The sequence below is a fragment of the Eublepharis macularius genome, chromosome 3, assembly GCF_028583425.1.
Source record: "Eublepharis macularius isolate TG4126 chromosome 3, MPM_Emac_v1.0, whole genome shotgun sequence".
Lineage (NCBI taxonomy): Eukaryota > Metazoa > Chordata > Lepidosauria > Squamata > Eublepharidae > Eublepharis > Eublepharis macularius.
The window spans coordinates 151,194,602-151,220,803 of NC_072792.1; the positions used below are offsets into that span (position 1 = coordinate 151,194,602).

The following is a 26,202-nucleotide window of genomic DNA, read 5'->3' on the forward strand; positions in this document are numbered from 1 at the left end:
ATGCTACAAAGACTTTTTCTGACTGTTTTTAAGACTGTTCCCTGTTATATAATTATTTCAGGATGAAAAGTATTATTTTACATTGAGAAAAGTTATAGTTTCATAAAACATATTTGTTGTCTGAATGCTAATTATAATTTTAGTTACTGCTTACAACAAAAATACCTTTTCTCTGAACATGTTCTACAGAAAAGCTGTGCAAATAGATGTAAAACAGCTGACTTTCCAATGCTCAGTCTTACTCAAGATCTCATATATAAAAGCTGCATGTTAAAGTGTCAAAATTAATTAATACAATATAGTGAACTAATGGTGTCATATACCTGTCAAAGGAGTGAAACTGCATTGGGAGAATAGGCTGTGTTTCTCTCTTCAGTGCAGGATCAGGATAGGGGATAGGATCAGGACCACATTCCGCAATTTCAACAGGAGCTGCCACCAAACTTTTCAGTATTTCCTTCACGTTAATACCTTTGCTTTGGCTGATGCTTGATATTGAGGGTGCAGGCTTGAGGATTTCACTGGGACTTTCTGTTAAACTTTCCTGAGATTTTTTTACCTCAGAAGACAAAGTAGACAATAGTTCACTCATAGCATCAGGGCCTGTGCTTGTTTCCAAGTCTGTTCCATTCAAGATGCTGGGCATTTGCTCCTCTCCAATTCCAGAATCAGTATGAGGAATGGAACTTTCCAGTTGAATATCTTCAACCGGTGTGGGAGTCTCTTTTTCTTTGATACTATCAGGAAATACAGCAGGTGTGTCTGTAACATAAATGTTATAAAAATATTTACATTTGGGAAAATGTTAGTACTATCAATGATACTTTAGTAACACAAACACAATTTTGTAGCAGTGTGGGCATTATCAGGATACTGAAAGTTAAGCAGCTGATAAGGTTAACAGCAATTCATTTTGTCGTATTTAGCTGAGCCTGCCTCATACTTGCTATGGCTTTGAATGAAGCTTTTTTTGTATCTCCAAAATGTACTATACATTGGTAGCTGCCTATTTTAGTTCACAGGATATGTTCCATCAAACTACGACAGTGATCCACATTGTAAAACTGGTTTGCTAATTTATTTATTATATGAGAGAAAACAACAAGAGAAGAAAAAGAAATAAGATTCAAGTTTATATTTAAGGCCAGCTCCAGCTTTTTGGGGGAATGGGGTATTGGGCAAGATGCAGTGTTGCACCCCACTATGTGCCATTCCATCACAGACTGTCTGGTGGTATAGAGAATACAACCATTCCATGCTCCTTTTAGCCTTGGCAGTGCCAATAAGTCTTAAGCAATCACATTCTATTCCCTTTAGCTATCCTGCTAGGAAAGAGATGCCAGAAGGGTGCAGTTGAGCATTGTTCTGTTATAGTTTTTTTTAAAACTTGCCAGCAATACTTGAAAGAGTGCAAAAGAGTTATGCATACTCCCTCCTTCAGGAACTACAGGCAGCAAATGAGAGATTATTTCAGAGCTCTTTGCAGTATGCAGTAGCATATGGGGCTATCTCCAATTTTCCAGGAAAAGTGCTGCTGTGGACAAACAGGTCAGTCCCTACACAAAAGAATAAATGGACATAAATCTGACCTTAGAAATCACAACACATAAACCAGTAGGAGAACATTTTAATCTTTGAAGTCACTCCATTGCTCACCTAAAAGGGGTTGTCCTCAAACAAAGAAACTTCAAGGAGATATTACAATGTGAGATTGCTGAAATGGAGTTTATTCACAAATTTAGAACAATGTACACCGCCCCGCCCCCCGGGCTCAACAGAGATTTAGGTTTCTTATCTCACTACAGATGCTAATTTCTACTCTAATCAAGCTGCATTGTATCTTTACATCCCTTTTTTAAAATTTTTATTGGAATTAGAAATATTTTGTCTTTTATAACAATCAAATTACTTTAATATTCCAGTTCTAACCCCCTCCCTTCCCCCCCCCGTTTATTGACTTCCAACAGTTTTCCAACCCTTTGTCTATTCTTCCCCTACTCATTTCAACTTATTTTGTCAATTAAACATATACTTTCACACTCTTCTAAGCTAGTCTATTATAACACAGTGCTAAGTCAATTTCCCTTCACTTATCAACTAACTAATACATTCCTGGCATGTTATTCAATAGTAATAATACTGGTAATATTCTCAATATCCTGTACTCTAACTTATTCATTCTAATGTCATCAATATGGGACAAACAATTTATCCCTCCCTATACATAACTTGAGTACTCATAAGTGATGAATACATTTATAAGTCAACCAATTTAACTTATACTCTATATGTTACTCTTTACTCTTTGTATCTTTACATCCTGATGCCCTGCCTTTTAACACCCCAACCCATCTTTGGCTGGGATATAAGGCCTCAGGGATCTCCATTCCTATTCATCTCTGATGAAAGAAACACTGACTCTCGAAAGCTTAAACTCTGAAAATCTTGTTTGTCTCTAAGGTGCCTCTGAACTCAAATCCTGCTGTTCAATTCTATTGTAACACTAGACAAAATATAAATCCAAGTGGCCAACATTCTAGGCAAATGGGGGAAAGATTGCATCATTTTATGCTGAACAGATATGTAATTCTATGGATTCACAATGGCTCAAAGGGAGCTTTGGGATTGTGTGTTTTAAGTAATAGTCCCAATCCTATGTGGCAACCCCTTTTTGAAACAGAGGAAAAGTTAAAAGTCAAAATATTCCACTAGATATTGCCAAGCTCTTAACAGCTTTTTGGATCACATCCATATTGTTTCTTTTGTATTATTGTAATGATGCTCTTGATGTTATGATCATAACCACTTTACATTTATACCACAATTTTCTAAAAGAAAACAAATACGACCCAGATTGGCTGTTGTGGGTTTTCCGGGCTGTATTGCCGTGGTCTTGGCATTGTAGTTGAGAGATCTTGGTCTTTTGGTGCTACACCTCTGAAGATGCCAGCCACAGCTGCTGGCGAAACGTCAGGAACTACAATGCCAAGACCACGGCAATACAGCCCGGAAAACCCACAACAGCCATCGTTCTCCGGCCGTGAAAGCCTTCGACAATACAACGACCCACATTTCTTCTACTCTGAATATTTGCGTCCTCTTCCAAAAAGAGCATGCACAATCTTTTATTTGTAGTCTTCTCCAAAAGCTTTCATAATAGTCCATGCATAGTCATCCCCAATAGCAGGGATAAATAATATACATGCCTATTTTATAAATACAGTAAAATACGATTTCACATCATCTGTACAAAAAGAAATGAAGTTCTTCCATTGATTCCAGGGCTTGTTAACATTAGAATGTGCACTTCTGTCAACATTTACAGACAGGATGCAGTAATATGAATCAAGCTGTTTAACTGTCCAACTGTGAACTGTAGCTGAAGCTTTACATGATATCAATTAACACCAAAAATGTAAAAATACTTTTTAGATTTTAGTGACATTTATTTCAAAGAAGTTTGCTTTGAATCTCAGCTATGACTTCTCCAAGTCTAACAAGTGAGTTTGTGGAAGAGGTGACATTTGAACAGGAGATTTCTAACTCACACCCTGGGGCACCATGCTACATCAGCTCTTATCTTGATGTTCCCTTATTTACACAAGCTGGTTTTTTAAAAAGAAAACATTTTAGTCAATATTAAGAGTAAAATTCTTTGGACTGCATTTTGAAGATATCATATGGTTGCTCTACTCCATAAGTAGCTGTAACTCCTGGCTTAACAAGATTTAAAGATATAACAACATATCATTTTCATTGATAAAATCAGTTCTTTTCACTGAATTAGAAAAGAACAAAAAACTTCCAATACCCACAACCTAGTTTTCTGCGTATAGGGCATATATATATCATTACATTCAATTGGCTTAACATACGGGAAAAAGTCAGCATGTTGCTACAGGAAGGAAGGAAGTCAGCAGTTATGTACCTTATATATACTACATTTGTGGACACACACACACACACTATAGTATGCTGCTGCAGTATGTACCTTTCACTTTCAACCACATGAAAATTCTTGTATTATAGGGGACAATCACTTCCCTGAACCATTATTGAAGTCGAAGTGTATACTGCCATAGAGGGTGGGAGTCTATATGAAAGACCTGTGAAAACTAAATGATGAAACAGATGCACATACGCCATGTTAGTATTCTTCTATTCCCTATGTTGTCAGGGCAACCTTTTCTCCCTGTCAGGTGCAAGCTAAAGTTTTCTGCAGTCATCAGGAATCTGCCTCACAATATAATACATGTTTTTGTTGCTCCATGGCTTAGAACCAATGGAGAATTTCCAGGGACAAAAAGGAAAAATTTTTTTTCCATTGCAGGCCTCCAACTCACACATCGTGACATTACTGAGGGTGCCCTGCCCTGTCCCCCTGAAGAGTTTCAGGGGATATTCTGGACTGCAGTGGTGGGGGGCATGAGGATGTCAAGCTCTGCAGACAGAAACACATTTGCCCCACAGAAAATACTCGGGGATTCAAGCCAATGTTTTAGCACACATAAAAATTGGCATTTATACCTAGTTAACTAGAAGAAAAGCTTAAGATAAACACCTGCAACCTCATAACTGATCATATATGTCTATAGTATCATTTTGGTAGCATGTTTATGTATTTTAAGCACCTCTCATCAGCAAGAAGGAATGTCATTAGACAAGGGAAGAACATAGCTAGTCCTAGTGATTTTAACCTTGTCCAGAAGTAAACAGTTGTATGCCAGATGCCTCATTCCTATTGTGTTTCATTGTAACTGTTCAGTAAACAAAATAAGGCAATATAATGAGCATAACTACATAAATAACATGATGTCAGAAGTGACTTCACCTGTCACGTTACTTTCCTTCATTGTGATATATTAAGGATATTTTCTCTTTTGTTTAGTAAGTTATCTGAATAGCTTCAAAACTGTAGTTATAAAAAGTATCATTTTTAAAATTTATCTGAGGGGTATATTTCATAGAATCAGTGAGTTGGAAGGGGCATTACAGACCATCTAGTCCAACTCCTTGCCCAAGGCAGGAACAGCTGAAAACATTCCTGACAAGTATTCACCTAGTCATTCCTTGAAGATTACCAATGAGGGGGAACCCAATTTCCCTAGGTCACCAATTTCCCTGCTGAATTACTCTTAATGTAAAGAATTTTTTCCCAGCATCAAGCCAGTACTTCCCTCCTGTAGTTTAAACCCACTCTTTGATTCCTATACTCTGTTACCAACAGGAATAGTTCCCTTCCCTCTTCTAAGTGACAGGCTTTTAAATACTTAAAGGGAGTAATCATGTCTCCCCTCTACTTCCTCTTTTCTAAACTGAACATTCCCAGGTCCCTTAGTCCTTCCTCGTAGAGCTTGGTCTCCAGGACCCTGACCATCCTGGTTGCTCTCCTCTGCATCCATCCCAATTTGTCCACTTCCTTTTTGAAGTGAGAACTCTAGAAATGCAAACAATACTCCATGCGGGGCCTGACCAACACAGTATATTGGGGGTAATGATGACATCCTGTGATTTGGAGGTTATGCCTTTGTTAATACATCCCAAGACTGCATTTGCCTTTTTTGCTGCTGCAACACACAGACTGCTCATATTCATAGTAAGGTGGGTGAACCATCATACCATAGTAAGGTGGCTGGAGGTGTTTTGCAACAGTTATTTATCCATCTTCTTGGAGAAGAGGGTTTTACCCTCAAATGGGAGATCCTCCACCTTATTACGAGTTTCAGTCAGTAGTGTGGTTGCTCGAAGCCAAGCATGTCTCCGCAGGACCATGACAGTGGCCATTGTCCTGGACGATGTGTCAGCAACATTCTGGCCCACGTTTATTTGGTGTCTGGCCAGCCATATAGCCTCCTCTTGGAGCATTTTCACCGATGGCCTCTGCTCATCAGGTAGCTTGTCGAGGAAGGTAGCCACTTTGTTCCACAGGCATAGCTAATAAGCGCCCATCATTGCTGTATAATTATCGACCTTGATGGTCGAAGCCACTGAGGAGCAGACCTTCCAGCCCAGGGCATCAAATTTCTTCCCTTCTTTGTTGGAGGGTGTAGAATATGGGCCCTGCCTCTGCTTAGTTTGTAGCTCCTCAGTGATGAGAGATGATGGGGGGAGTGAGCCGATAGGTAAGGGCAAGACTCATTCTTGGTCTTATACAATCCTTCTGCCTTCTTGGTCGTGGCAGTGGCCGAAGCAGGTTTCTGGAATAGTGCTGTCATCACGTCTACAAAACCTTCGATTACAGGGAAGGCTAAGTTAGACGTGGAACCTGAGTAAAGGTGCTAGAGGATTTTATTCTTTGGCTTAGGTTCGGCTGAGGAAATGTCAATCTCCAGCACTTTAGCCATCCTGATCAGCTGTTCATCAGTCAGTGAAACCTCTCCCGTCTCACCAACTGCCTCATCAGGGAAGGTTCCAACGGGGTAAGGCTGCGATGTTCACAGCAGGGATCCAACCCCCTCTCAAACCCCAACAACTGAAAGGCCAGCTGAGAGCTGGAAAAAGAGTGATGTCTTCTGGGAGGTGTGGATGATGACTCCTGTGAGAGCACATCAGTGTGGTATGTCTGCCCAAAATTGGTGGCATACCTGGGAGAGCTCTCCAGGTACCATTCCCCTCTGCTATGATGACAACCACTTGACGGGGTTCGCCTAGACAGGTGCTTCCTCCAAGAGAGTTCACCCTCTTCTTCAGAGGACAGGGCAGACCGAGACTTGGATCAGGCCGAGGAAGAACTCGCATGTGGAGATGGTGTGGGAGGACACTCCACGACTATCACCTCCTCCTCCAAAGCATCCTTGCTCTTAGCTGGTTTGGGTTTCTCCACCAAATGCTTGATCTTTTTGGACCACTTTCTGGGGAATTCATCACCCGACATGCCCTTATCAGCTAGTTCCAAGCGATCTTTGGCTTGGGCCAATGACGCTGTCAAATCCCTCAACTTCGAATGGTGCTTCTCCCCCATCGGATCTGAACAGACCGGAGACTTCGGATCCAAAGCTGCTCGGGTTGGTTCCGAGTGAGGTATCTCGGGTGAGGCAGGCGGGGCATGGCTCCGAGGCGTCTTTGACCCAGATGGACTGGGTCTCAGAACCGGTAGTGGTCTTGACACTGAAGAGGGTCCCAGATCTGATGAAGTGGTGTCTGCAGCTGAGGCTGCTTTCTTTGCCACAGCAGGGGGCACTTCCACAGCCTTAGCCCACAAAGCCACTTTAAGTCGGCTAGACCTCTCTGCACGGGCTTTCTGAGTGAAGCTCTGGCAGTGTTTGCAACTTTGCGTCTGCTGCCCTTCTCCAAGACACATCAGACAGAGGGAATGACCATTCGTCTTGGTCATCTTCACGTTGCATTTTCTGCAGTGCTTGAAAAGAGCTTTATCCGACATCTTCAGCACTAAACACAAGAAATAAGAGAAAGGACTACTTTTCTCACGAGTGAAGAGCTAGAACCTCTCTACGTGGCGGCAAAAGAGGAACTGAGGGTAACAAGTGGTGCCCCACCTTCCTAGGGGCCGTTTCAGCAGGAAAATGGCCATGCAGGCGCAGTGGGAGGCGGGAGCACCTCCTGGTGGTAGCCAGCTAAAAAAACCTCCAGTATCAGCAGGCCTGCGCGTGTGCAGTCCCATATGGGGATGCACAGAAGACCAAAAATGAACTACAAGTTTCTTGGATACCCTATTAAGCTGCTCACAGAGGGCAGAATCCACCTCATCTCCTTGGTCAGGTGGTCTGTAGCAGACACCAACCACATTACTGCTTGTCTTTCCCTCCCTTATTTCCATCCAGATACTTTCCATGGGCTGTCACTCTCATCTTCCAATATTTCCTGACAATCAAGGACTTTCCTCATATACAGTGCCATTCCACCTCCTCTACGACACTTCCTCATCTTCTTGAATAATTCAGACCCATCCACTACTGCATTACAGATCCCAATCTAGAAATTAATCTTATACTTTGCAGTGTCTGGAGGCTTTTTTCTGCTTATTCTGTATCTTGTATTAAAAAAACACCCTGGAAAAGTGACAACAGAAAATCGAGTGCCTAGAAATTTCACTTTTTAAATTACATCACAATATCTTGACAACATCTTGCATCTTAAGATCACATGTTTTATACACATTGCTCAAAAGACAGGAGCTTCAATAGGGCTGAGTTCATTTTAACTGGATTCAAAGAAAACCAACGTAAAAATTAAATGAACTTTAAATTCAATAAAAACATTAACAATGACAACGTAACAAGAGAGGAACAACAATGGCAAACACTTAAGAGAGTTTTGCAATAAACTCTATTACTAGAACAGGCTATTAGCCTGACTCACAGTTCTGTGGTTAAGGTCATACCATCCTAACAGGACCATTGTTAGCATACTAACAGCCAATTCCTAATCATGCTTACTTGGAAGCAAGACCAAGAATAATTATTTGGACTGCAACCATAGGTGGGAAATTGTGTTATATTATATTCACTTAAGCTATTTCACTTCATATAATCTAGATATAAGAAACTTATTATGAAAGTGGTGAAACTATTCACCACTTCTAGGATGGTCTAAGAACAGCATTCTACAAAGAGAAAAGAGGGTAAAGTCCTTAAGAAGGTACTTCTCCCTATACTCCCATCTATCTAGAGTTTGCTGCCCTCTGCATGGTCTTTTTCTCTTCTTTATATACCAGACACTACTATATTCTAACAAAGACAAGAGGAAATATTATAAAATTATGTAGCATTAGTGTATGCCAGCTCAATAAAGAACAGAAGTAAGTAATGTGATTCCTGAGATATAGTCAGAAAAGGAAGGGAGAGAAAGAAGGCAGCAACTGATCATGAATAAGTAGCAAAGATGAACTGGAGAATCCAATAGTAATAAAGGAAGTTATGTATAAAGAAAAAACAGAATGGGTCAACAAAAGGATCTCTTTAATAAAGAGATTTCAAAAAGTCACTGAGGGAACAGGAAATGGCATAATAAATACAAAGAGAATGACAGTTCCAAGAACATGGATCATCATGACCAACAACACAAAATCTGAAACACTCAAAAAAGCTATCAGGAGCATACAACATATAGCCCTGGATAAAACAAAAAATTAAAAAGAAATAAGGGAAGCAATGGAGTAATGGAGAATTTCAGGTGCAGGTCCTTTATTCTTAAAGCCCACACCCAGGATGACCAAGAGTCTGTATAAACATCTGAGGGTTCTAGAATCAGGAGACAAAAATCTACAAAGCTTGGGCACTTTGAATTACTGGACTGCAGGAATGGTGGAATGAAGGCAAGCAAAGTTTAAGTATGTTAAATGAGCACAAACTAGAGTTTCAGCAAAGAGGAAAGGGACACTCTTGAAGACAATGGAAAACCTGATGTGGCAAGATTTTTTAGTTCAGCAACCTTTATTGGCATTACATGTGGGAAGATTTTGAGTGTGGTTATATATGGGAAGGAAAGTGAAAGTGAGTGTCAACAACTATTTTCATGCCTCAAACATAGGAAATTAAGTATCTTCAACTGCCCCTAATCAAGGTCCCTCTTTTAGATTTTGAAGAACGGTGAATAAGGCACTTATCATTTGGAGTTTTATATGCCACAAACAGCAGTGAATTGTGGGTTGCCAGCAATGTTGTTTCAAGACTGATTCCAATAGATGAGCTTCTGCACTGTGTGCACCACCTGTAATTTCCTGCTTGGCTTGAAAGCCAGTTCCACATGCACCACACTGTAATAACAGCTCCTTTTACAACAGCATTCACATTTAGAGATCAGTGGAAGAGAATCTGACTTTAAATCGTGGCTTTCTCTGACTAATGCTAAAATCAGCAGGCCCATTTTCAGAACCTTCATAATCTTCTGAGTAGCACACTGCAGCTTCATATGCCTAAAAACACCACCACTTAAAACATGTTCAGTTTGACTCTAAGGCAGAAAGGATCCTTTAAGTATGTTGATCAGAAGTCCCAGAAAACACCTTCACTTCTGTGTGTTTGGGAATCTCCATCCTGAATACATTTGCAAAGGGACAGGGAAATACCCTGCCTAAAAGAATTCTTATTGATGGTTGTTGTGGGTTTTCCGGGCTGTATTGCCCGGAAAACCCACAACAACCATCGTTCTCCGGCCGTGAAAGCCTTCGAGAATTCTTATTCTTATCCAGACAGCTCTCCATTATTGCTGAATGAGTCTCACTACCTAATTTCTCTATATAGGTCAGCACTATCAGTTCTTACATATGTGACTCTCTCTTCCTGTTCAAGGGTACATGAAGCCATTTCCAACTACTTAGGTTAGCTCTAAATTTTCCCTCCTCTTCATCAGCCCATGTAAGAGCATTCCTATCTTGTGCTACTGGGTCATTTCTTTCCCAACATATAAAATAGTTTGTTTTTAAAGTTGGCTGCCAGCTACCTTAAGAGAGGCTTATTGGTTGATTGGTAGGATGTTTTTTTTTTAAAAAATACAATGTATAAAATTGTGTATATGTCTGTATGTACACAAGGAAAAGGAAGAATGATGAAATAGTGGATTTTGATGCCTTCACCTGTGCTGTTTGATTAAGAAGGGTCAGCAGAAGATAAAAATATCACTATTGTGTTTTGGAAGAATACAGAATAGAAAAGCAGCAAGAAAGCTGTACATCTTCAGCTTTTCTTTTAGAATACAAAATTGGTAGGAGGAGATAATAAGATGACTGCTCCCCACAATGTCGTGAATTTTTATCTGTAGCTACTATATCTGAAAAAATAACCCATCAGACTAGATGCTATAATTCAAAATAAATGTTTTTATATCTGCTATGTAGAAAAGAAGGAAAGCCACAGCTTCAAGTATAGGATTTTAAAAATGTTCTTTATGACTTAGTACTGTTTTTGAAAGGTTTGTTTAAAAATGTAATACTATATACCTTAAAAGAGAATATAAATGAAAACATAATACTTCCTTATTCACTGCATACCATCATACTTGTGTTCTTATTGCAACTACGGGCCAAGCTACACATGACGAATGACACTTGAACAGCAAGTGTATTTCTCCCTGTTCACTTGCCCTCCACTCAATCCACTTGCCATTCAAGTGTCATTCGTCATGTGTAGCTTGGCCCTGACTCAGCAAACAACAGTGAACAAGGTATTTCACATGATCAGAATTAGGTAGAGAGTTTTCATTAAAAGGAATCATTGTAAAATATGTTTGATTTTTGTGTAACCAAAAACATATTCCTCTTTATCAAATGGCTGTGTTACAATTATATTTTGAATAGCATGACATGAAATAAATGCACCCAAAAAAAGTTAGGAGGTTATATTAATATTACCTTTGTAAAATGAGTGGGCAAAGCTCTGCTCAGGGATTAACTTGGCAAGGAATCCATGGTTCAAACTTGGGTGAGGAATAGATGGTATGACCACAACTGTGGAGAAAATCATGGAGTCAATTGTGAGCCAGCTACTTATTGCTTGTGGCTTGGTCCACTGTGGATCCATGACAGAAAGTCCTATCTCACTGAAACATGCAAACATGGTACTAACAAATGTATTTCTCAGGGAGAAATCAAGAGATAGGAAACAACATACTTGCAAATAACGCTTCTTAAAAACAATACTTATAAGGAAAGACAAATATACATACACTAGACAAAGAGTGGCAGGGAAAGATAAAGGAAACCAATGATTTCTTATTCTGGTATTATAACACAATACATGAATGAGAAAACACACTAAATATAAAACATAAAATCAGGATTTATAAACCAGAGGAATATTTGTATTAAAACATTTAATATAGGGGTGTTTCTTTCAAACAACATAGTAAGCTAAGCTATAATGATGGGGAAAAACATGATTGTGGTAGGAATAAAAAAAATCTAGTTTCATAAGCAATGTGAAAAATTTCAAAGATGTACTCTTGAAAATGAATAGGTCTAAACAATTAATAATAGCATGCAGAAATTTGGCCACTGATGTCAAACCAACCTTCATTTGGAATAGCACATAAACATAGCACAGCCAAATCTCAATTCAGTGGAACTTTAGGGTTATCAAATTAATATTGCAGAGAACAGAAAAATCCAAAATTTCTTATAGACTCATCAGCTGAAAGAAATACAGGATGATGGAGCATTGGTTTAGTCAGACAAGTATGTAACCACACTTGTCTGTCCGTTTTTGTACTCAATAGCTTCTAAAGTACTGTTTTCTAATGTACCTATTCTGGGAAATTTTGCTAATTTCTATGTAGTAATTTTAAACCCTTAAATGAGGAGTTTAACAATCCAAAGAATTTATACACGCATAAGCATAAAAGTCAATAAAAGCCAAGAATAATGGGTCTATTTCTCTCTATTATAAACAACAAAACAGGAATTTAAATAGTCCTAGCAATAAACAGCTTTTCACAGAGAAGCTATTTAAGCATTTGTATTTCCTCATAAAGGAACTTCAAACAACATATTTAGACATATATAAGTAGTTCTCTGCACAAAACCTGCCATTGCGTTAGGTTATTTCTTCTGACAGTCAATATCCTGCAATACATTCTGAAGAGGCTTCTTGTTTGAAGTTATGCAAAATTGAAGTAATGAATGCATAACATTAAAGAAATGAACATAATGAAAATATATGGAGTTAAAAGAGCTGTTTATATATACTTATTTTAAGCACAAAGATAATGTCTTACCTGAGAGATTTCTTCATAAGCTGTAAGTCAGCCCTAGGATGGTTTGGCCCCAACACTGACTATAGTAGGCATACTAACATTTCTAAAAAGCTAAGGACATGGAGCTACTTAATTATTTTGCAATCTGCTACTGCAATAAAATTGAGGACCTTCCTTTCAAAACTGGGTGTGACTATTTATTTATTTATTATTTATTTATTCAACTTATATACCTTCAAATACCAGTCTTCCTTTCACAGTTCACAATAAACACCTTTAAAATTTCAAATGTAAACATTTCAATCAAGAATCCCTTAAAAAGAAATATCTGTATTATATGTCAAAGTCTCATCCTCCCACACTGGCTGGGCAGGAGGGTCTCTGAGCCTGGGAAAGAGGCTTCACAGATCTGCACTATTTTAGAGAGCTCTAAGAAATTACAAAACTTCAGAAGGAATTAGAGATAGAACTAGCTTTAATCCAGTCCCTCTCCAACTAACTGCAGATAAAAGCAGTGTTGTTGATACACTGGGGATTGGCAGTATATAAATTGAAAAAATAAATAAAATAAAATAAATAAAATACAAGTGCATCTACAGTACAGAAATTAAGAAGTGCTGTTCATTTTCAATTAGTTTTGGGACAGAACCCATGACACCACCTAACAAGTAGAGTAGTCATAATGCTTTCCAGAGATGAAAGCCCTGTTGGCTTCTAATTGTAAACTTTTATCAGAAATATGACAGGATTTCTATATTTAACAAAAATAAATATTTTAAGAGAATGTAGATAAATCCTTAGGGGAAAATAACCAGTGAAGATAAAATAAATCTCCGTAAGTCTTCTATTATGCAAAGTATAATACTGGGTAATGAGTCAAATAGTATCTTTATAACATGTATCTATCAGCTAGCATGATATCCTCACCTCTTATAGTAGCGTCTAATAAGTGTTCCATGCTGGGATCACTAGATGTGGCTCAGGTTGTGTTTTCAATCTGATAACAGTTATTAATACATTGTATAGATGGCAATTTTTCTGTATGATAAATGTACTGAGTTGGGTTATTTTCTTATCGGATAGCACCCAGGTGTGAATTGTCTGTCTGTCTGTCTGTGGCTGCATTTCTGGATAAACTTAGCATTCCTAGTGGCATGCTACGGATAAAAAAGAATGGACACTCTGTTGCATCCATGCTAATCCTTGCACTTACCTTCAATACAAAATACCAAGCCAACAGCACAATACTGGCAGAGGAACTGAAGAAAGTTACATCAATTTATAAAAATATATCTGAATTGATTTTTTTTAAAACTGAATTAAAATGCAAAAAAAAAAAGGACAAGAAAATGCCCTGTCCCTCTCTCCTTGACACATAGAAGTATCTGAGTATAAGCCAGGTCTGCAGTAAATAAGAAGTGTTGACTGCCTTTCTCCTATAGTCTAAGACAAAGTCCAACCAATCCTAGGAATGAGAAGCTGTCTCTGGCTAGGGAAAGTAGAAATATATTTGAAGCAATTGAGAGAAACATAACAGCCACAAATTCATGGATCTTAAAATGTGTCATTCAGACTTTAATTTTGTTCGTAGATTCAGATACTGATAGCCTCAAAAATATGCAACAAACTTGAAAACAGAGGTACCTGTACTTGTTGGTGAATTTATTTCTTGCCTGATATTTCTACCTGCCTGGCTTCCAGACCTTGCAGTTTCACGTTGAGGTTCGAGTATATCCCGATACTTGGAGACCATCAAGACAGAAATGAAGTAAACCACAGCCAAAGCTAAAAACTGAGCCTGTTTGCTATCATCCTATTGAAAAGACAACAGAACATAATTAAAATATGTGACACCAAATGTATTCAATATTTGTCATATTTTACAATATTCTAGGCCAAAAATTGTTCTAGCAGTTGCCTGAAGGCTGATACACTCACCTAGATAAAAATTACGTATACACATGCACAAGCCTGTGTAACAGCAAGATTTGAGTTCATTTGCACCAACAAGATTTTCAGGGTATAAGCTTTCAAGAGTCAGAGCTCCCTTCTTCAGAAACCTCTAAAATCTGTGTAATTTTAGCATGTTACATGTTGGCATCTCCTGTGTTAACTCAGATATACAATACTCTGTGTTTTAACCTCCATCACATATAGAACACCCCACCTGGATGAGAGTGTGAATCAGATCTCAGACAACACCACTACAATTCTGGGAAGTACCTCTAAGTTTCAGCACCCTCAGGCTTCCCAAAATCTCTTCAATAACTGCCCCCGGTGTCTAAAACTACCTCACAGACCACCTGCACGACAAAAGCCTAACTTTTGCCTAAAACCTATAGTACTTAATCTGCATGCCATATATAAAGCAAGAGAAAGTATGTATATGTCAAATGAAGCACATTCATCCCATTTATCTTCATTTCAATCTCCTCCTTGCTGCCTCCTGTAGGTCAAATAGGGAAAGTGCTTTCTTCTTATACTCTGTAAAGTACCAGTCTCATTGATAGACGGAGCTATAGAAACAATTTTTTTTAAAAAATGGAGTTTCCTGGGTTGTGATTACTTTATCATGCTTTGATGGCACCTTTAGGGTTAAGTACTGCATTCACAGATATCCAGGGTATTTAATTTTAAAATATCAAAATAAGGATGTTCTGGGGAGTTCTAGAAAAGTCTTATGCAGTAGTGAAATGTGAAAATAGGAAAACCTACCAGTGGCTAATAACCATGATTATTAAGTGGGACCTCTTAATTTAGTATCAGTATTCTACTTATTAATAGGAGCTGGGAACAATCAATCAGGAAGACTGTTGTCTCCAATTCCTGTTGGGAAAGGATTCTGAATTAAATGCTGTGATCTGATCCAGCACAGCTCATTAAAACTGTTATTAAAGACAGACAGACAATTTCAGGGAACTCTTGTTGGTCTTTAAGGTGTTATTGTACTCAAACCTTGCTCACTACAGACTGAGTAATTCAGCAACGGATACTTAAAATATGAGTCAAAGGTCATGGAATCAAGACACTAGAGTTATGTCCCAAAAGATAACACCTTAGCAAAATTCTAGGTAAGAAGAATGAGATAAAATCTTGGAATTATTCAAGAATGAGAAAGTTAGAAAGGTACAGTAAAGTGCAGCTTCATGGAAAATATAATGTGCAATTATTTAGGGCATGTATATGCTTCTATACTTTCATGAATAAGGATATGGGAACATGCATATGTGTTTAAAGATACATTTACCGATTATGCTTTGTGTTTACTACAAACAAATATTGTTCAAATGGTGCTTTGTGGATCAATCATACTACTGTCTGAAATACTTGAAAACACACAGTAGAGTTCTATCATCATAGCATTGTGTGGGGAAAGGGTGCTGAATAGTTTAAGAATTTTATTTACACAAGTAATTCAGAACTGATTGAACTAACTGCTGAAAGTTGAACAAATGCTCTAGGACCTCTGTTTAAGAGAGGGGACAAAGCAGAGAAATGTAGGTAATGATAGATTCTTTTTATAAATGCAAGAGATATAATATTACTCACCACATCACGAAATACAACTGCTCGCAGACGATTAATGTCAACATCCTGAAGCAGCCTATCGGGATCTTTAATCGGGGATAAATTACCAGGAACATTTTCCAGTGGAGTCTAAACAAAGATTGTTTCAGAAGGATCTAGATTCAATTAGGCCATTACTACAGTTAACAAGCAAATATCTTGTCTCAAATAATTTTAATGAAATATAGAGAAAACAAGTTTCACAAATAAAATGTGGTAGTATAGGAACTAGATGAGACTGAAATTCATGATCATATTTCTGTACATGTATATAAATAACATCCATGAGTGGTAGAGAGGAGAGACTGGATCAGGAGAACAGTGCTGAGACTATTACACTGTTTTGTCAACATAAATGGAGTTGTTATTTGCTCCAAATACAGAAAGCATAGGGGTTCCTAACATATACCAGAACAATTGCACTGGAAACAGGGGGAGGAGGGGGGAGTTAAGAACCCTTACTGAAGTACAATAGTCCCAATGAAATAAGGACTCCCCTACAGTTGCTATTTACAGAAATTTAAGAGAGACAGGAGATCCAATAACAGATCTAACACCTTGTCCAGTTGCATTCAATGTTAATTCATTACTACTGCCATAACATATTCTGCTCAAAAGTGAAGAACATTCAGGCAGTCTATGTACTAAGAGTTTCCAGTACAATTAAAGGAACTACTTCTACTGCATGTGGAACAGGCCTGAGCAGTTCAGTTAAAAGATCTCTGAAACATAAAACTGGGCTACTATTGTCCAAAACTATTGCTTAGAATAAAGTCAGACCACCAAAAAAACAGAATGCATTTTGTAAAGGTCAACATAAGCAAAGTGGTTCACCTCCTGCACCTAAGTTTACCTGTTTATAAACTTCAGGAAAAAATAAGATCAGCTTATTTTTAAGTCAATATTGCCTTTGTGAAGGACTGACCAGGAGAAGATGCTTTTCCAGTTGTGAAGCACTGGATAGAGTATTTGTTTTACTAGGTGACAAGCCACTGCTCTCAAATTAAAATATGGGTTAATGGGCTTTATATTTACTTTGTAGATATTAATATATTCAGCATAGTGGTTTACCTTAGCAGTAGTAGCTGCACTTATACCCTGAAGAGTCTCTTGAGTTTTACTGCTGATTAGCGAAGATTTGTTGACCCTCTCCCTCTGTCTCTGTCGACATTCCAAACAGTTTCTTACAGCAACACAACAAACTGTAAGAGTTTAAAGAAATCACATCAGAGTATCTAATATAATAATCCATGAATACAGAATGTTTTGTCTTGGTAAATAGCAGCTGGGAGTGGGCGAGGAGGGGGGGCTCAAAGCAGAAGCATTCGTTTTCATACTATTGTGCTAACCTCAAAGAGGGTGTGTAAAGTCAGGAAAAGATCATAAGGGGAAAAAAGAATTAACTCCTTTTTACCCACACTGAAGTACAGATCCAAATCAGCAACCCCATTTCCTATAACAAGGAAGAAGGATCCGTTCATGCTAGAGGATCCGTTCATGAACTCTCTTTCCATCACCTATTGTTAAACTTTTGACACACGGATTATTCCAGATAAATTAAATACTTACTCTTAAATATTATTGAAGGTGGCTCATACTTAAAAACTGGTAACACCATACCGATTTGCAGCTTTTAAAAAAAAGGTTTTGGATTGTTCAATTTTCTAAAGTTTCTAACAAAATAAATTAATGATTTATCATCAGGCTAAAATAAAATTAAACTTGGCTCCTTTCAATCATTTATTTAAAATACTTTAGGAGAAATGTGTACTACAACGGACTCAAGGTGGCCAGCAACGATAGTTTTAAAAATGAAATTTCAAATAAATCTAACAAACAAAACACCAGCCATTAAAAGAAAATAGACAACAAATATACTGACTGAATGGCCTCTGAAAGAATTCTGCTTAATGCTGTTTCATAAAGCTGTCAGGAGTTTCTGCCTTCCTGACATATTCAAGAAGGCCTTCTACGATGTAGGGACCAGGACTGAAAATACTTAAGATCAAACAGTGGGAAATTTAACAAGCTTTTAAGATGGGATAGAAAGAAGAGGATCAGATTATGAATATGGGTTCATTATTAGGAGAGACAGTTCTTCAAATATGTGGTCCTGGGCTGTGAAGAGCTTTGAAGATAAACCCAGCACCTTGAATTCAAGACAGAAAAAAAGAGACAATGTTTTTAAAATAGGTGTAATATTTGCCTACTTGTTCCCTCCAGAGGGTAATCAAGTTGCCACATCTTGCACCAAGAGAAACATCCACGTTTTCTTCAAGGACAGCCTCATTTAGGGCACACCACAATAGTCTAGGCTCAAGATTACTCCATGGATCAGCATGGCTAGTTCAGCCAAGTCTAGATAAGGGACTAACCTCCATATGAAACAAAGAAGTTGAGAAAAGGCATTTTTAGCTACCATATTCACCTGCTCAAACAAAGGGGATGGGTCCAACAGAACACCCAAATTCTTAACTTAATTGTACAAAAGATAAGCTAACCCTATCAAAGGTTCATAAGTCTTCTAATGGACTCTGCGGTATGCTCCACTTTACAGTTCTGCTCTACTCTATACTCATCAGACGCCTCTAGGGGTAATTGTTCTCCTGTCAAGAATGGAAAACTTCAGAATGGTCAGGATTCAGGAAGAAGTCTTACAAGGAAAAGTTGAAGCTTGGAGAAGAGTAGATTGGAGGAAAACACAATAGCACTCTTAAAATATCAGGAGAGCTGTGTTGGAGGAGAACAAAGACTTTTCTGCTGTTCCAAATGGCAAGACCAGCTTGTTACATGAGAGCAGATTTTGATTAAGGAGATATTTCCTAATGTAAAAGCAATTCAAAGATTGAACCAATTGCCTAGGGAGGCTTTGACCTTGTTGGAGGTCTTCAAACAGAGGGGGAACATTCCTCTATCAGGATACTCTAACTCTGCATTTCTTGCATTGTGCAGAGGGTATTGCAAGAATATAACTCTATAATCATATGATTATGAGACCAGGAGAGATCCAAAAAAGGAATCTGACAAATAATGAGACGAGTCAGTCGAGGCATAGAGAGATATTATCTCAGAAGGCATAAAAACAGGGTTGCACTTACCTATAACTATTGTTTATCTAAGTCTTCATGCAGGCTGCATGGGGCTGCGCTTACCCAGGCTGGCCACTTGGAAAAGGATTTTTCTAGCTTTTAGGTTATTGAGGGGGAGAACTGTCCCCCTCAGACTGTTCCAGAGTGGTTTTTCCCACCAAAACAGTCACATGGTCAAAGAGGATATCCCCATCTTCCATTAGTTCTCCTGTGCCTCCACGAACCCCTCAACAACATATTGCAGAGAGCTCACAGTGGGGAAAGAAGGAGGGAACGTGTGCCTGCACAAAGACCTAGATGAACAACAGTTACAGATAAGTACAACCCTGTTTTCATCTATGGTCTTCAGTACAGTCCCACATTGGGAGATTAGCAAGCTACTCACCAAAGAGGTGGAGTGATGTTCTCAGATGAAGAGATTGTAGGACTGCTTGATCCACTTTCATCTCTCTTCTAGAGTTAACATCCACTGTGTAGTACTTCATGAAAGTATCTGCCAAAGACCATGTAGCCACCCAGCAGATGTCTACCAGTGAAGGAACGCAGCAGAAGCAGCTTGTGCTTTTGTTGAATGGGGATGTAAACAGGCAGACTTATAATATATTTTAATAGCAAGTACTACTCATCTAGCTACTGTCTGATATGACAACTTCACCTTTATTGGGGCCAGAATGAGGTGGAGAGTACCCTTCAAGTCATAGCTGACTTATGGCGACACAGCAGGTTTTCATGGCAAGAGACTAACAGAGGTAGTTTGCCATTGCCTGCCTCTGCAACCCTGGTCTTTGTTGGAGGCCTCCCATCCAATTACTAACCAAGGCTGACCCTACTTAGCTTCTGAGATTGGACGAGATCAGGCTCACCTGGGCTATCTAGGTCTGGATGGCAAATCAAAAATGCAGAGTCCTTCCAAAAGGACTCAGTTCTGTCCATATAAAATAAAACAGCTCACATCCAACGTGAGCATTGTACATTCTTGAGAATTTGTCGGGTTGGGAAAAAACACTGGAAGGGTTATGCTCTGAGACACATGAAATCCGGACATTACCTTGGGTAAAAACTGCAAACTAGTACACATCACCACTGTGTCAGGATACACCTGTGGGAATGGGGGGGAGCCACCCTTAATGCTTGGAGTTCACTAACTCTCCTGGCCGATGTAATAGCTAGTAAGAAGACCACCTTAGAGGAAAGGAGAGGTAAAGGGCATGTTGTCAATGACTCAATTGTTTTAACATCAGTCTGGCTAAGACCAGGGAGAGGGGGGCATTGCAGAACAAGAGGCACCCTCAGTGGGTACAAATTATATAATCCTTTCAAAAGCAACTTTGACAGGTAGTGTAAAAATGTCATTTTTCCATTTGTACCAGTGGAAATGGCAGCTTAGTGGATCTTAATAGATGAAGAAGCCAAACCTGAGGTTTGCGGTGATAAAGAACAAGTGTCAGGGGCAATTTCTTTAGCATCAGCCCAAAGCACAAACCTATTCCGCTTAAGGGTATAAGATTTTCTAGCAGAGGGTCTGCAAGCATTTTGTAAGACATTTGCCACTTCCTCAAAAAATTGCAATCCTAGTGTCTGAGGAACCACACTGTCAGGTGTAGCCTGCCTAGGCCATGATGCAATGTCTGACTGAAATTAATTAAGTCTGGTGCCGATGGTAAATGAATATAATTCCCCTTGGACAGATGTTTGAGAGTGTGGATCTAGGGTTGCCATGGCCAGAATGGAACTATGAGGATGCACCTGGTTAGGTCTGTCTGGATTTTACATACTATTTACTCTCTGTGTCATTGGGATGGGTGGGAAAGCGTAGAACAACATTCCTGTCCACTGAATCTGAAAAACATCTCCTAGTGAATCCCTGCTGCTCCCTCCCCCCTTGAGCAGAAGCAGGGGATTTTGTATTGTCCTGTGTGGCAAAAGGTCGACTTCCAGGAAACCCCACTGCTGAAAAATTTGATGGACATACTTGTCCTCAACGACCCACGCATGGGAAGAATTGCCCAACCTGCTGAGCCCGTCCACTCTGGAATTTTGGGATACCGCAATATGCATTGTGTACAGAGTAGTACCATGAGTTATCCTCCAGTCCCGTAAGTGAATAGCCTCTGCACAGAGGATCTTGGAAGCTGTGCCACCTTGCTTGTTTATATAGAATACAGCTGCTGCATTGTCTGTCAAGACCTGTACATAACCCTAACATAACCTGAATAGATTGTGCAGACTGAAACCTATTTGCTAAAAAGCGCTGCACCAAAGTCAGCAGGCAGATAATCCTATCATTAGGAAAGAAAACTCTAAGGCTCCAGAATCTAAGATTGTCCCCACAAATTGTATAACACGGATGGTGGTCAAATTAGACTTTTTTGTATTTACCACCAACCCTAGAGTTTCACACATGAACAATATAAGGGTAATCTGCTCTCTTAAAGTCTCTTGGTACCGAGCAGTGATTAACCTATCAATAAGATAGGGGTAAACAGAGTAGCCCACTTGCAATGCACTTTGTCAAAACTCATGGTGCTATAGCCAAATCAAATGGTAAGGCAGTATACTGGAACACAACACCAAGAGAAACAAACCAGTCACAGCTGCTGGTGAAACGTCAGGAACTACAATGCCAAGACCACGGCCATACAGCCTGGAAAATCTGCAACAACAAACCGGAGATACTTTATGATGGTCCCAGTATATAGAAAAATGAAAGTAAGTGTCCTGTAAATCAAGAACTGCAAACCAGGCCTCCTGAAATACCATATGTATGACCCAAGGGAGCACGACCATCCTGAATTTTGCAGTTCTCAGGTTGTCATTAAGGGCCCTTAAATCTAAAATGGTCTTTTCCTTCCATCCTTCTTGTGTACCAGGAAGAAGCAAGAAAAAAACCCAAAGGGTTGTCAGACTCTCACATTTTTGGAGGGCCCCTTTAAATAACAAAGATTGAATTTCCTCTTGAAACTGTGGGAATATATTATTAGGACCTTGAGAGAGTAAACAAGTAGGAGACAACGTGTGAAACTCTAACCTATAACCAACTTGAATAATTGAAATTCAAATACCTGATTTATGGAAACATTCCATTATTACCCCTATATTTTTTTAAAAGGTTCTAGATGTGATCCATTTTGTTATTGACCAATCTTTCTTCTCTAGGAAAGCTATATTCTTCTTACCTATTGAAGAAACTTTTGGATTGGATGGAATCAAAAAGCTAACTGGGACACAAACAGATAGGATTTAGGGAGAGTTCTTCAACATATTACCAATGCCTAGTTTGGCTGGAACTTGGCTGAGAAATATTTATCTTTTAAGGGAGGGCGATTATATGCAGCTTTTATTGAACTTAAGGAGGCTTTCGATTCCATAAATCATCCCAGATTGAGGAACAAACTCAAACTATTATGGATAAAAGACTTCTTTACATTTATTCAGCAATTATATCCCAGTTTGACTGCCCAAGTACAATGTGGGGAATTTAATTTGGATGTTTACTGGTGCCTTTTTTAACATATACATAAATGTATATATTTTTGATGATTGCTGTCATCCACCAAAATTAGCTGAGTTTGGTGTACCTATTCTGCTTTATGTGGATGATGCTGTGATCCTGTCTCAAACTTGTCTTTTTCCAATTATTGCCTTTGAGAAAGCTTGATGACCAACTACTCGAAATCTAAGATCTTAGTTTTCACCAAGACTACAAAATGGAACCCATCTCAAAGGTAAATCAACGGGTCCAATATTGAGAAAGTCTTTTCATATTTGGGGATTCTGTTTTTGGCAGATCTCTCTTCAGACTCCCCAATTTTGAACAGCGCTTAATAAAGCAAAACCATGTGCAAACACTATAAATAGGTTTTTCCACAATAGAGGAGGGAAGTATATTCCTGGAGTGGTGCAAGCTTTTGATTTGAAAGTGCCCCCCATTATTCTTTATGGCTCAGCTATTTGGATTAAAGCTATCTCTGATAATATTGACCAACCCTTAGCACAATTTTTAGGAAAATTTTGACTATCCCCTGTTGTCTGTCTAATGTTGTACTGTAGGCAGAATTTAGACAGCTATCCTTGGAAGCAAGAGTATGGCTATATGCCTTTAAACTGAGATTAAAATTGCTTTATGCTGAAGATGATTTGTTAGATGCTCTAAATCAGGATATCCACAAATCAACTTGGATGAAAGCCCAGGATGAGAAACTGATGATAGCTGGAATGTCGATTGATGATATTTTTGAGATGGGCAAATCCAAAGCATTTTTTCTGAATAAAAACCGTGTTCTAGGAATTGATTATAGCAGCTTGATTCCAAGAGCCCTCAGAGTTTGTTTACCCCTTTCTTTTGGTCTTTCTTTCCCAAAATCAATACCCTCTTATATGTACTCTCTTAACATCCCAGGATACTGCAGAGTTTTCTTGTTTGCAAGTTTAAATATTGTACCCACAATAGTTTTACAGGGGAGATTTTTGAATAGGCCCTATTCTAACTGAATTTGCCCTTGTGGCCTTAATAGGATTGACACATCATTTCATGCCCTGCAAGAATGTAGGTTTTTTGAAAATATAAGGGATTACTATATTAATTCTTTTAATTAATTAATCGTCTCCTTGTTCTCCAGAAACCCTGGCCCTTTTTACTTAGTTATAAGGATCCTAAAGTTACTTTAGCAATTGCAAAATATGTCTCAGTCTTTTTAGCCCTTGCATCCAAAAAATAAGGAATAAGTATTTACTGTTGCTCAATATTTATATAACAATTAGCTTCTAAGGGAATAACAGAAAGGACAGGAAAGGAATAATTGAATTAACCCAAGTATCTTAAGAAATATTTTGCCATGCTTGAACAAATTGTGACTGTTTGTCATTAAACAAAGCAGAGGCAAGTCACTGTATGGGAGTCTAGTCAGAACTGGCTCTTTTGACCTTGGACAGAGTCATTAGAGGACTGATCCTGATAGGTTGGCTTAGGCTTTCCTGATGACTTTCTTTTTGACCGGGACTAGTCAGAATAAAGAGCCTGGTATGCATACTCTGGCTGATACGGGTGGTATCTGTAGGCTCTATAATCTCATCTGGGCTGGTAATCACATCTCATGGGCTGTATGTACACTGAGACACGTGGAGACTGTGGTAGAATGCCATAAGATTTGGGGGGGGGGGTCTGCCTATCCTTCTTTTTCAAAAGAAATTATTTGACTTTTCTGAGAACAATGAGGTGCCCTCAAACAGCATGTCCTCTATCTTGTTTCGAGTCTCCAATGGGAAGACAGTGGAACAGTCATGTGTGTGTGTGTGTACAACCACAGAGGTGTTAAGACCCCTGTTCGAAACATCCAAAACATGCCTGCTTGCACTAATCTGCTGCTTCGAGAGGATTATCACCTCATCCTGAATCATCTTAGCCAGAGGTTTCTTGTTCTCAGGTAGGGCATCCATGTAGGAAGACATCTTCTGCTCTAAGAAAAATTGGTAGCCACTCATAATAACTAAGAAGTTAGTAATCGTAATATTCAGAGATGGAATACATTTTTGCCCCCAAGGCATCCAACTTCTTTCCCTCTCTGTCCCCAGGAGTGGAGAGACTGCCTTGGTGATGTTTGGCCTGTAATTCCTCCACATAAGAGACAAAGCAGGAAGATGGGTCTTGTTACAGTGCTTCCATCTTCTTGGTGATCACTGAGATAGACACAGGCATTTGACACAGATTCTCTATAATCTCCACAAGTCCCTCAACCATAAGGAAAGCCACTACATTGGCAGTATATATATGCTGTAGGATACTATCCCTTGGTTTCTGTTGCAAAGCAGAGACATCTATGTTGAGTGACTCTGTCATGCGGAGCATCTGCTCAGCATATAGTTTATAATCAAAATTTGGAGAATTCTGCTGAGAGTCACCTACATCCTATTCAGGTGAAGGGTCCAAATGAAGCTTGGATTACGTTTGGACTCGAGCAGCTCCACATCCAAATCCAACTCAAATCCATGCCAGAAGCACTAGGACAGGGAGGAGAGATCCAACCCAGATCTGAGGATGTCTCTCTCTTCTTTGGATACAATTGAGTTGGAACTGAATGTAGGTAAGTTGAGTAAAACTTGCCCCAGTCATGAGTGTAGTTGAATGGTGGGTAGTGGGGGTACCACGGCATTGGATGGCACATATGCAGTGACTGCCTGGAACAGCATGGATGAGACTCCCAAAGTCAGAGAGCCTCCACATGTACTTCCTCCAGGGGAAGCAGAACTCAATCTCCTGCTGACAGTAGAAGGCAATGGCATCTCCACTGCTGGCTCTGACTGTTGGGTTCGATCCGAATGACCAGTCTGTTGACAAGACTTATACTGAGGCTTGTCCACATATTTCAACTTGTTCTTGTTCTTGCATTACGGAGGGTCTGTCAAATTTTCCCTGGGAGAACTCGGTGCTGAGATCTGGAAGCCCCGCTTTAAGACCTGGGAGGAGCATCTTCTGGGCTTATGTTAGCAATGGACTGAGCTGAAGCTGATGTTTCTCAGGACTGAGAACATAGTTCATGTCAGCTCTGAGGAGAAGCCATCAGACCTGACAGTACTATGGTAGACATTGGGTCCAAGGCTAGTACTGACTCTGGGGAGAGTTTGGTTGTCGATGGATTCGAGCACTCTACCAGGGCAGATTTCTTTACTGCCGGACTTGTTATGTTAGAAATGGCTTTCTCTCAAAGTGTAGCTTTTAGCTGGGAAGCCTGATCTCCTCTTGCCTTCAGTGTAAAAACATGACAATGCTTGCACCGGTTGACCACATGGCCTTCACACAAGCAAGCAAGGCACAGAGAATGGCCATCAGCCATCTTGGTCCCACACGCCTTGTATTTCTTAAACAATGACTTGTCCACCAAAACACCAAACGAAGCAATGT

At 39.2% G+C, this 26,202-nt stretch overlaps 1 protein-coding gene across 1 annotated transcript in view; it reads right to left on the bottom strand.

Annotated features, from left to right (window-relative positions):
- Positions 1-26,202, bottom strand: part of NBEA (neurobeachin) — a 702,521-nt gene that overhangs the window by 518,739 nt on the left and 157,580 nt on the right. The window contains exons 26-30 of the mRNA XM_054973860.1: positions 17,287-17,417; positions 16,198-16,305; positions 14,293-14,461; positions 11,309-11,404; positions 324-762 (exon numbers count right to left, since the gene is read on the bottom strand). Of these exons, the coding sequence (XP_054829835.1) occupies positions 324-762; positions 11,309-11,404; positions 14,293-14,461; positions 16,198-16,305; positions 17,287-17,417 (943 nt within the window). The remainder of the gene's footprint in view (positions 1-323; positions 763-11,308; positions 11,405-14,292; positions 14,462-16,197; positions 16,306-17,286; positions 17,418-26,202) is intronic.